A 12,908-nucleotide genomic window follows, 5' to 3' on the forward strand; every position below is an offset into this window, starting at 1 on the left:
CCTCTCTCCCCCCCCACTTCCTGTGGGGAACCTCTCCGCCCATCCCATCGACGCTGCTTCTTTGGGAGTTAAAGCGATGCTTGTTTCCTCTCTGTGTACAGCGCCTTGCACCCCTGCAGGAGCAAGAGTGGCGTTCAAGTCGCAGAATACTGCTGGCTCAGAAGGAGGAAGTGGGTAGTCTCTGTGCAACACCAGAGATTCATTGAAAATAACAGTTTGATCGGTGTGTGCACGGGACCAGGGTCAATGGCAGTAGGCCCATGTATACCAGTTGCTGGGGAGCATGGATGTGAAGGTGCCATTGCATTCAAGCCCTGCTTGTGGGTTTCCTGTGGGTAGCAGGTTAAGAACATAAGAAGAGCCATGCTGGATCAGACTGTGGCTGTAGCTAGAACTAAGGTTTATCCCAGGATCATCCCAGGTTCGTCCCTGCCTGAGCGCTGGATTCCCTGTGTGGCACTTAGATAAACAGGTTTGACCCCAGGACAATCCTGGGATAAACCTTAGGTCTAGCTTCGGCCTAAGTTTCCAAGAGTCTGTTCACACAATGACCAACTAGCTGCCCCATGGGAAACCCATGTTCCCCACCAACTGGTGTACAGAAGCATACTGCCTCTGATATCGGAGGGAGCATATAGCCATCAAGACTAATAGCTGTTGATACCCTTCACCTCCAGGAATTTATTGAACCCTCTTTTAAAGACTTCCTTTGATCTGTCCTGAATCTCTCACCAATCAGCTTCATGGCTAGTATTACGCGTGAGTTAGAAAAATGGCTCTTTCTCCATTTTCTCTACACCATGTACACACCTTCAGATGTGTTATAGTACAACTCCCAGACGTTCTGTCTGTTAGCCATTCTGGCGGGGGGGGGGGGATTTGGGAAGCTGTCATTCAACACATCTGGAAGGCACCAGGTTGGAGAAGGCTGGGGTTCAGGTTAGGGTAATTTTGGTACCATCCTTTCAGAATGATACTCTAAAAAATGTGGCAGCAGGTGTCCTGGAAAACACCATGCTTTCAAGTGAATCTACTTGAGAGGCACAGGAGAAGAAGTGATTGGCTTCGATTTAACTCTTTGACATCTTCCATCTTCATTCCCCCACTATACCCATGTGTAAAAAACATTGTTTATGTAACCACAAAAGACCACAAAAGTCATTATGCAGTGTGACTCTGAGTGAAAGCCACAGGCAGGAAAGCATCCAGAGACTTTTATGGGAATCAAGGCATTGATAATACTGAATGAATGAAAGAGATAATAGTTATACTAAGTTAATTGAAAGTTCCCTAAGCCATTACTGGTTAAAGTAAAATTAAGCTGGAGAAGAGTTGAGCTCCTCACAAGAACTCAACCCCTTTGTACATGATCCTGGACCGAGATAAGCTTTGCAAGAGATTGGCTGCTAAGTCAATTTCCTGCAAGTGGTCCACAAGAGTTCAGTTTCGACCCGAGAGAGCTGAACAATTTCAACCGGTTACCTTTTAAGGCATGGCAATAAGAGAGAATTTTAGTAGTGCTTTGTTTTGTTAATGTCAAGTGCATTCTAAATCAGCACGAACATTAAAACACCACAGCCAAGAGAGTTTCTGCAAGTTACATAGACATGGTAGAATTCTGGGACTGTTCCACGTAAGTGCGAAACTAACTACTCAAGGCGAAAGGGGAGAAACGAGTGGAGGGGAATGAATCTGTAATAATGATATTTTGTCACCTAGGGGGAAAAATGGAAATGCTATGATTGGAACATACACAGAACGAGATTATGGGCTGGAATGGATAGGGAAGAATAGAAGAACAAGCGTTGGAACATCTTGATTGTGACAGTCCCCAAGTCTTGAAACAGGAAGGAAGTGTTTGTGCAAGAAAGAGAAAACTGGAACTAGGCCATTGAAAATCCCCTGTTCTTGGTCCCCGCTGGTAGGAAGTAGAAGCAGGACCGTGGAGGCAACTGTTGTAGCATAAAGGATGCAAACATAGGAAGCTGCCTTATACCGTCAGTGTTGCGCTATCTAATAATAAAATAATAATAATAATAATAATAATATATTTATTTATTTCTTACCCGCCTCTCCCTTTGGATCGAGGCGGGGAACAACATTAGAACATCTAATGAACATCTAGTTCATTCTTATCTACGTCTGGTGCCCTCCAGATGTATTGGACTTCAACTTCCATCATTCCCAGCAAGCATGGCCAATGGTCAGGAATGCTGGGAGTTGTAGTCCAAAACATCTGGAAGGTACTCAGGGAAGGTTGATCTAACACTGATGACAGCAACTCCAGGGTTTCAGACATGTTTGGGGAGCAGGAAGCCAGAAGCCAGGTCTTTCTCAGCCCTGGCTGGAGATACTAGGAATTGAACCTGGGAGCTTTTGTATGCCAAGTATAAGGTCTGCCACTGAACTACAGCCCTTAGGTAACCCCCTGTTCCAGTCTGAGAAGAGGTGTGTAAAGAGAAAGCCTTTTGTATATGGGAAGTGTTGTTCTTTTAAAAGAGACACACGTGCAACAGGAGAGAGACAGCCATGTTGAGGCATAATGATAACTCAGAATTGCTGAGAATTCTGGCTTAACATTCATTGCCATAATTCATCACCTCTGCTTGCCTCCTTCTCTCTAGCAGGAGCGGCTAAATGAACCAGAAACTAACAATAAAACAAAATGCTTCCCATTACAGCTGAACCCAGACTCCTGGTTTGTTGCTCTCCTAGCAAGCCAGATTCTGAAGCCAAGGTTTGAGGTTGGTTTCCCATTCCTGGTTTGTTTGGGAAGCAAGAAGCCAGGTTTTATCCACAGAGGCCCCAAGGCTTCATTACAAGCAGGAAGATACCATCAAAACTGGCTTTGAAGAGTCGGGGGGGGGGGGGAGTCTTGTTTTATAGAAAGCTTGTACTCACCACTGTATGTTTCATGCGGTTAAAATGAGGGAAATTGTTTTTTAAAACATGTTCGCAATCCACCTCAAAAGACTGGATGGATAAATAACCATAAACTTTATTTTAAATACATTATTGAACAGCAATATTTCCCCAGACCAACCTGCAAGCGAGAAATAAGACTCCTTTGCACACATTTGTCTTTGAGAGACGGGAGGGGCAAACGAGACTCCCAATTGGAATTCCATCCTTCCCCCCATACACACACGCACAAACACGTAGCAGTAAATTTTTGAAGTGCAGACCCTCATCATGACAGCCCCCCCCCCCTAGCCACGTGCTCAAGGAGAGTCCAAAAATTCTGGCCGCTGTGTTGATCCATATCAACAAAACCAGTTCTGGCAGTTTCCATCTCCACCACAAGCAAGTTTTTGGTAAAGCGAATGGGTCTGAATTGCCTGTTCCAGAACAAGCTTCTTCCAAAACGATTTACATTACAACAGGGAAGCATAGATTATTGCTGGGAAAATTCACAAAGCCCGGGTCCCACTAGCCCCAGTTACACACACCAGCCACCTCCAGCTTGCTTCCCTTCCCGATGTGTTGGACTGAAACTCCCAGTATGCTGGGAGTTGTAGTCCAACTCGTCTGGAAGGCACCAGGTCAGGGGAGACAGCTAAATGCAATGGGATGAAATACGAGTTTCCCGCCTATTGCAAAACATTGTGTGTGTATGATTCTGATCAGGTCTGAAAGGGAGCAAAGGGTTATATGCCCCTCTCCCCACAATGGCCTTGATCTGGCTCAGTAAAATGTCTGCTCCAGCTATTGGGCAAACAAATACCAGCTAAACAACATGACAAGCATCTTGTCTGGTCTGCCCCTGAGAAAGGCCAGGAAAAAACAGAAGCGGACCTTTCAGACGATGCTTGCAAGGGAGTATTTTCCCCTTTGGGGCGGGCAGGTGGGTGGGGCATTAAAAAAAGGAGGGAGCATGCAGCTCCCTCTCTGCCCTCTTTGAATCTGAGGTCAGGTGGGTCTTCAAAAGAAAGAGCAGGGGGAGGGGGAGAGCTCCATTCACTGATGGAAATTCGCTGCCCAACGAGGGGGTGACGGGGTGAGTTTAGACACTTTTTAAAGAGGATGTCGGAAAAGCCGCGTCCATGGCTGTGACTCAGCTGTGGTAGCTTAAGGGAGCCTCTGTTTTCAGAGGCAGTCTGCCTGCAATTACCAGATGATGGGGACCTTCATGCAGGACCCATGAGCTTCCTGGAAGTGCTGTCCAGCTGGCCACTGTTGGAAACACTGTGCAGCAGCAGGGGAGGTCTTGATCTCTTTCCAGCAGAACTCTTCTTGCCATTGCTAAAGCACCCAGGCATCCTTCCAAACGAGATCCCGTGCTCTGCATCCATTGCTGGGGAGGCGTGGGGAGAAGAGAAGGGCCCCTTCTCATCCTTTCCATGCAAAGGAAAGTCTTCCATTGGGAGGACTCAACAGTTCAGATCCCTCTCCTTCCAGAACATCACAGCTGGCACGTTGGGGTTTGCTCCTCTTCACCCAGTGGTGGCCCTGGAAAAAACACAGACACATTTCTGCCATGGGCTCATGAGTAGGCTCATTGAGTAGGCCAAACGCTCTCAGCTTCAGTTGTCCATTTATAAAACAGGACCTCCCGGATTGCACAAGCTTGTCCTCTGCGTTCCTAAAGGACAAGGGGGGACGTGCTGGAAAGACGCGGCTTAACCGAGGAGTGTGGGTTGCACGAGGGGCAGCTTTGCTCAAAGTTGTTTGACCGGTTACGTCTCTGGCCAGATATATTCCTTGGGAAAGGAAGAGGCAGCGCAGAAGAGGAAGTTGCACATATATAGCAAATTTGAGGCACCAACCTAGTGCTCTCCAGATGTGTTTGACTACAAGTCCCATCATTTGCAGCTAGCACCATTCCCATCTCCCTTGACAACGTTCTGAGACTACTTTTGAAGTGTATAGAGATTGGCCTGGATCACCGCTAGACGTTATGTCGATACTAGTTTGTATTTTAACAACATAAGCAGAGCCCTGCTGGATCACTCCAAGAGTTCATCTAATCCAGCATTCGGGTCATGCAGTGGCCCACCAGCCGCCCCTGGGAAGCCCACATGCAGGACACGAATGCAACAGCACCCTCCCATCCATGTTCCCCACCAACTGGTGTACATAAGCATAACTGTCTCGGATACGGAACGTAGCATATAACCATCAGGACTAGTAGCCTTTGATAGCCGTCTCCAGGAATTCGTCCAATCCCCTTTTAACACCATCCAAGCTGATGGTCACCACTACTTGTGGAAGTGAACTCCACAGTTTAGCTCTGTGCTGTGTGACGAAGTCCTTCCTCCCCCACCAGTCAGCTTCATAGGATGACCCCTTTGGGTTCATGAACCTCCCCGTACACTGCGCTCAACATCTAAGGTCCTCCTCCGAGCGCCTACTCCGAGGGAAGCTCGGAGGATGGCAACAAGGGAGAGGGCCTTTTCGGTGGTGGCCCCCCGACTCTGGAATGATCTCCCCGATGAGGCTCGCCTGGCGCCAACACGGTTATCTTTCAGGCGCCAGGTCAAGACTTTTCTCTTCTCCCAGGCATTTAACAATGCTAAGTTTGTTTTTTTAATGGACCCCAGAACTGTTGTTTTTAAATGGATACTGTTGTATTTATACTGTTGTTTTTATGTTTTTGATGGCTTTAAATTTTGTATACTTTTTTAATGTTTACCATTTTAAACTTTTGTAAACCGCCCAGAGAGCATCGGCTATGGGGCGGTATATAAATGTAATAAATAAATAAATAAATAATAGTATTATGTGAAAGGGAGAAACAACATCTCCTTTTCCTCTTTCTGTACACCAGGCCTACCTAGCTGGAACCCACACAGCCCTGTCACTGCACTGAACAGTCATGGAACTCCTTTCGGAGAAAACTAATACTGGAGGCCCAAAACTGTAACAAGCAAATAATGATACCTCTAGTTTTCAGTAGTTCTGAACCACCCAAAGGGATGATAGACCTATTTTTCTTTTTTAATGGCCTACTTGGACTTAATAATGCTTCCCTTTCATTCCTGTTATTAATTGTTGTTATAAATAGTAGCCAAATTTTAAGCCAGCTGCTAATTAACAGCGAGGCCCAGCGTTTACCTCCACAAGGGGGTCTGGCTTGTACCATCTCAGGCTGCAGGTGGGGCCTGTATAGGTATAGGTATAGCCTTTCTAGGTAAAGATTGCTTAAAGCTCTTGCTGCGGGTAATAAGCCTTCGGAGGAGCTTTTCAACTTTTTAGAATGGGGGAAAACTGCACAAGAGCTGGGAAACACCCCAATGATGGATGTTTGAGGGGAAAGGGTGGGGCCAGGGGAAAGGGGCACAGCTGTTTGGGGACCCCCAGCGGGCCAGATTGTGACCCTCAGAGGGCCAGAGGTACTGCACCCCAGTTGCAACCTCTCCTCACCTCTCTTCTCCTGGCTGCTTGTGGAAATCTGGCTCGGGACTTCCCACTCAGCTGCGGCAATGGCAGCTTCTTCGTGAGAACCCCCCAACATGCCGAGTCGGCGCTGACGGAAGCGGTGGCGGGGCGAGTCCTGCCCTTCTCCGTCCCCGGGAGATTCCATCGCCGGCATGCGTGAGCTCAGCCTCTGACGGCGGAAGTGTATCTGCTGGGCGTCTGAGATGCTGAGGGTACTGCTGGCTTTGCGCAGAGGGGCTGGTGAACCGGGAGTGCTGAAAACTGGGGAAGGTTTAAAGGGGGGAAAGGCCCACGTGGGATTAAGGCAGAACTGGTGAGGCAGGAGCCTCCAAGCTATTGCAAGACTCCTACGCGGTGGGTGCTGTCAAGGGAGGCCTCTGGGGAAGAAGTCTGGGCTCCTTCTCAGCAGAATGAGGCTTGAGTCCCCAAAGGCAGCATCAATCAGGACTGGTGTACCACACTTTGAAGAACATTTGCCATCTTTAGAGGGGGTCCCCCGAAAAACTACTAAATCCAGAGCCTAAAATTACTTAACTGCACCACCGCTCCCACAGAAAGTGAAACGGTTTGATTTTTTTTACAAGCAAAGTTATTCTAATGGGGCAGTGTATAGTCTACTAATAAGTTCTACTCCAAGAAAAAAAAAATGAATCCAGCAACTTTATATACATGATGCAGATGCTTAGTTTAATTTGTATAGTTTATTCTTCTTCCACTATAATCATAAAGGAAGGACCCACAGGAAATCTTTCACCTCATCTTCTGGATTCTGAGATTTCTCCAGATGTTCATACATGCCTTCAAGTCTATATTTTTTTTTAGGTGAAAGCTAAGAATTTTGGGAGGCTAAATTCTGAATCCAGTGGGGCTGTTTGCACATAATGGTGGCTTTTGGTGACCAATCGTGGGTTAATTAACCCACAATTTGCAAGGATTTGAGTTATTCATGAGTTAAATAAGCCATGATTTGTTCTTAGGTTAACTTTGGGTTGTGTAACCCAAGAATAACCAAGATCGTCTGGGTTCGGACGTTAACAGTCTACGAATGGGGCAGCTCAGTAATTAACACATTATTTGCTGACGAATGCCGCTATTACATGTGAACCAGGTCAGTATAAAATTCCATGCTTGTGCGGTATGTCCCTGGAATGCAAACAGTCCTATGTATGGTCCTATTCCATCATTGTCTCTCTCTCTCCAAAACAAGCATTGGGGCTTCATAGAGGGACCAAATTTAGCTTGCAAAGAAGCTATGTTTGGTATTTTTAGTGCTCCATAGTATTAAAAGCACTATTACCCTACACACACCCTTAACGGTTTCCTCGGCTGGGGGCTTCAAGGACTTACCTGTCCCATCAAACCTGAGCCCCTCCTGCCCTGTTAGGCTTTCACTGCTGCCAGCGCCTTCAGCCATAGGGCGCATCTGTTCCCGGGGGCCCTCCCGGCGAGGTTTCATCAGCTTCCTAATTTTCTCAGAGATCCAGTTACTCTTCCTGAGAGGCAAAGTGGAAGAAGAGAAAGAGTCAGGAAAGAGAAGAGGAAAGCAGAGCCCTCCACAGAATGGGCCTCTGGGCACAGAGAGCTCTTCTGGATGTGGCTGTTAATAGGCTGCATCTACTTTTGGTTTCATAGCAGAATTGAGATCCAAGCACTGCAGAAAGAGCATTTCCTGTCCTGTTTTTCTGCTACATAACCTTTAGGTGGCGCTGTAGTAGAGCGGAATAGTGTAAATGCACAAGAGGAAATCCCACTTTCTTGAGATGAGTGAGACTTATTACTATATTTCTTCGATTGTAAGACGCCATCGATTGTAAGACGCACACTAATTTCAGTACCACCAACAGAAAAAAACAACCTCTAAGACACACCCGCGATTCTAAGACGCACCCCTTTTTTAGAGATGTTTATATGGGGAAAAAAGCATGTCTTAGAATTGAAGAAATACGGTATTATTATTATTTATTTATATAGCACCATCAGTGTACATGGTGCTGCACAGAGTAAAACAATAAAATAGCAAAACCCTGCTGCATAGGCTAACATTCTCTTGCCTGGGAGAAGAGAAAATGCCTGGGAGAAGAGAAGACTTTTCTCTTCTCTTCTCCCAGGCATTTTAACAGCATTTAACAACGTTAAGTTTGTTTTTAATGGAGCCCAGAATTGTTGTTTTTAAATGGATACTGTTGTTTTTATACTGTTTTTATGTTTTTAAAATTTTTGTATACTTTTAATGTTTACTATTTTTAATTGTTGTAAACCGCCCAGAGAGCTTCAGCTGTGGGGCGGTATATAAATGTAAATAAATAAATAAATACATTCTAATAGAAATTAAGCCTATGTTAATATTAATATTAATATTAAGTTAGGGACTTAATGGGACATATTGGATTTTACCGTATGTATATATAGGCAACAATAAAAACAACATCTAACAATGCAGTTAAGGAGAAAAAAGGATATAAACACTGTACAGTATCTCTAAGTGCGAAATCTACCAGTCACATATGATAACAGGCAAATAGTAAATACCCTAATAGTCTTGGTTCTTTAAAACAATTAACAAAATAAGCCAAACACATTTCGACATGAAAGTCATCATCAGTGGCTTCATGACATCTTCGGCTCTTCAAACGCAAAACTTTAAATGGAGGAAGGCTGAACAATTTGCATTAAGGGATCCTATAAGACGCAACTTACTTGCCGCGAGGGAGCGCTGGCTCCAGCACTCGGTACTGATCCATGATCTTCTCCACCAATTTCTGCTTCTCCCGACGCAACTCGCCCAGTTTATCCCTACGGAGGAAGCAGGGAAGGGGATTTAGCACCAAAGTCCTGAACTTTGCAGTTGTTGTTTTTCCAGAACACTGAAAACAGAACATTTTGGATTTTTAAGAAATAGCTGGTTTTGCTTTACTGGACTTTCTGGGGAAAGTAATGAAAAATTTCTAACCCACCTCTCTTTAAACAATTATTATGAAATGCAAAGTCCAAATGTTTAATGATGAATCCTTAAGAATTTAAAAATGTAAATAAATAAAAAGGGGAAAGCACACAGAGGCACAAGCAGGTTCACAATGAATTTTGGGTAACTGGCAGAAAAAAATGTTGTCAAGATGACTGCATAGTATCCATCCTTTAAGACGTCCATCATATGGCCTCCTAATCGACTCTCTCCAAACTAAACATACTCAACTCCTTCAGCCTTTCCTCCCAGGACTTGGTGGTCTCCAAAGGTAAGTAGGGGCTTCTCAGTAGTGGCTCCCACCTCAAAGAATCCACTCTCCAGGGAAGCCAAACCAGCTCCTTGCCCTGTTTTAGGAGACCAACTGAAATCAGGCTTTTGCTGCTTGATCTGGTGCTTATTATGGTGTTTTCAGGCTGCTCTTTTGGTAGGTTTTACATATGGCTTCAACGTTTAATGGATTAATTGGATGATGTGATTAAAAACCTTTTGGTCGATTGAAAGTATGCCTCTAATCAGTCAGGTAGGCAAATGATTTTTTTTAATTATCTTTTTTTAAAAAAGCCTCTTCTAAAGGCAGCAACTGCTGCAACATGTGTGCGTGTCATGCAAAAGGCATTCTTTTTAAAATTCGGAACTTGGCTTAAGTCGTAGGTTTAATTTACCCACTTACCAGTCAAAATTGATGCACCATCAACTAAGATCTCTTTAATCTAGTGACAACCGTAGCTTTACATCTGTTCGTGCTTATTTTATCGACACTTTGAATGTTTTACTGTAAGCTGCCTGGAATACCCAGTTGCTTTATAGGCAAAGGAAAAAGAAGAAGATTTTAAATAAGTAGGGATCTACAGCTTTGCCCCACTGCCATGGGGGCTCTGCCACTCACAGGTACTGGCGCTGCTCCTCCTGGAAATGCTCCCGGCTCTCCATGGTGTGCTCCAGCAGTCGCCTGTTCTCCCTGCTTAACGCCTGATTCTCCTGGAAAAGGTGCCGGTTCTCCTCCTCCTGGTTCCCTTTCAACTGGGCCAGGAGCTACCAGGTGTCAGAGGGAAGAGAGGGCATCTCATTAACGGCCACATCATGAATGACAGTGCTGCTGAGACCTAAGCCATAGCTAGACCTAAGGTTTATCCCTGGACCGTCCAGGGGTCAAACCTGTTCATCTAGGTGACACACAGGGGATCCAGTGCTCAGGCAGGGGCGAACCCTGGATGATCCCAGGATAAACCTTAGGTCTAGCTGTGGCCCTAATCGTGCAACCTCCAGACTAACAACTCCGTAGGGCGGATCTGCACATCTGTGATGTGGAGAATGCGGCTCAAACGGGCACCCCTGTTTTTAGGCTGAAGGATGAGCACATCAATCTACTTCTGGTCTTCATCAGTTTTGCATTTGTCCACTCATAGGTCTGTTCTGTTTTGTTTCCCACAGCAATGGAGGGGACACCATGGATTTTACCCCCAAATACACTTTTTTGTACAAATTTTATCTTAAAATACGCCACTTGAAATGTTTTTTTAACCTAAAATACACTTTATTATATGCATTTTGATATGAATTGCAAGTCAAGTCAGGCTGCAGAGCAGAAGGAGAGAAAATAAGCAAGGCCACTACTAAGACACCAGCTCCACCTGGCTCCTCCTTTCCATCCTAGTTGGGTTATATAAGATCTATGTAACTATAAGAACTGGCGCCTGCTTGTTTTCCTCTTCCCTCCTCATCCCTTTTTCTTCTTGTGTTGTGTCTTAAATTGGTCTTGTTTATTATTGATCTTATGTAAGACACTCTGGGAGCCTTTTTGGATAAAGAGCAGAGTAAACATGCTTTAAACAAACACATAAATATCCCCCAATTTGCTTTAAGGAGTTAGGACATGGTGGGGAGAAAATAACAAGAATTCCCAATGAAATTCACTGACAGCATATTCAGGACAGACCAAAGGGAGGTGGTGGCAATGGCGGCAAAGAGGGGAAATTGCTTCTCCACAAAAATAAAATTAAAAATCCCTGCACATAGAAAACTAGCACGTCATGGAAAAGGCTAAGCTTGAACTCTTCTCTGACATCCTAGTTTTCTAACATGCAATTTTTTTAAAAAGATACATTGTTTAATATTTGTGTATTGCTATCAATGGACATGGCACTATACAAAGTAGCCAAGAGGAAAGTTCCCTGCCCCAAAGAGCTTACAGTCTAACACAAGGAGGAACACTTGTTTGTCCCAGTCTGAGTTATTAGAATCCAGCAACAGCTTGACTGCCTAATCTGCCATTTACACAAACTAGTCCAGAAAAGTGGGGGAGGACTGGGGGGATCCTTACTTCACACTGGGTGCTTAGACGCCCCAGCGCTGTGTCCAACTGCTGGTTCTGCTCCTTCAGGGTGGCACTCTCAGCCTCCAGCCTTGCCTGCTCCAGCTGCAGACCCGTTATCCGGTTCCGCATTCCATGAAGCTCTCCCTGGAGGTCATCCTTTGCCCTTTCTGTCTGTGCCAACATCTGTTTCACCCTGGTGGAGATAGTCAGACGTATACAAAAGGTACAAAGGGAGTTTTCAACCAGTAGAATACTGCTTATGCCCTAATCCCCCTTGAGTAACCCAGAGTTAAAATTTGTTAAGCTGGCACATGCAACAGACATGGCCTTCTCAGGGGTGGCCCCCAAATTCTGGAGCTCCCTTCCGACTGACTTGCACCTTGCTCCTTCAGTACGAGCAGTTAGGATCTCCTCTTCACTGCTGCCTTTAACTGAGACCCAAAATTGCTTGGGTGTCAAGAACGGCTTTCTCAAAGTAATCTGTATGTTTGATGTGACGAATATATTGTCTTGTCTTACTCTGTTTTGTACGTCGCTTTAAAACTACTTATGGTCTGGCTTCTTCAGATCTAGCAGACACCCACAATGCCCACCTCCTAAGACACACACACACACACACTATACCGCTCATGCTCCTCCTTGAGGCTGCCCTGCTGCTCCAGCAGTTCCTGTTGACGTTGCTCAGCCTCTTCCAGACGCTGCTTTTGCCCCTGCAGGGCTCCTTCCCGCTGTTCGAGTCCGGTTTTCTGCCCCAACAGCTGGTCATGCCTGTGCATGGACACAGGGGAGAGGACAGGGTTGCTTTTTTACCTCGGTGGATGCACCATTTAGAATCATAGAATCATAGAATAGCAGAGCTGGAAGGGGCCTACAAGCCCATCGAGTCCAACCCCCTGCTCAAGGCAGGAATCCACCCTAAAGCATCCCTGACAGATGCTTGTCCAGCTGCGTCTTGAAGGCCTCTAGTGTGGGAGAGCCCACAACCTCCCTAGGTAACTGATTCCATTGTTGCACTGCTCTAACAGTCAAGAAGTTTTTCCTGATGTCCAGCTGGAATCTGGCTTCCTTTAACTTGAGCCCGTTATTCCGTGTCTTGCACTCTGGGAGGATTGAGAAGAGAAAGTTCTTCCCTGAGAGTCAAGGCACATGTGATTGTATTTCTCAGGAATACCACTATTTCTGGTCAACTCTCTGACTCAGCCTATTAAATGGCTGAAGAGCTAAACTAGACAGCTTAAATAGGTGTATACA

The 12,908-nt window shown here is 45.5% G+C and overlaps 1 protein-coding gene across 1 annotated transcript in view; it reads right to left on the reverse strand.

Annotated features, from left to right (window-relative positions):
• Positions 1–3,941: 3,941 nt before the first annotated feature.
• The window catches only part of CCDC88B (coiled-coil domain containing 88B), a 29,662-nt gene continuing 20,695 nt past the window's right edge, over positions 3,942–12,908 (reverse strand). The window contains exons 17-23 of the mRNA XM_063146273.1: positions 12,282–12,425; positions 11,664–11,850; positions 10,230–10,375; positions 9,076–9,171; positions 7,726–7,871; positions 6,364–6,639; positions 3,942–4,449 (exon numbers count right to left, since the gene is read on the reverse strand). Of these exons, the coding sequence (XP_063002343.1) occupies positions 4,403–4,449; positions 6,364–6,639; positions 7,726–7,871; positions 9,076–9,171; positions 10,230–10,375; positions 11,664–11,850; positions 12,282–12,425 (1,042 nt within the window). The 3' untranslated portion in view covers positions 3,942–4,402. The remainder of the gene's footprint in view (positions 4,450–6,363; positions 6,640–7,725; positions 7,872–9,075; positions 9,172–10,229; positions 10,376–11,663; positions 11,851–12,281; positions 12,426–12,908) is intronic.

Source organism: Elgaria multicarinata, chromosome 21, assembly GCF_023053635.1.
Source record: "Elgaria multicarinata webbii isolate HBS135686 ecotype San Diego chromosome 21, rElgMul1.1.pri, whole genome shotgun sequence".
NCBI lineage: Eukaryota > Metazoa > Chordata > Lepidosauria > Squamata > Anguidae > Elgaria > Elgaria multicarinata.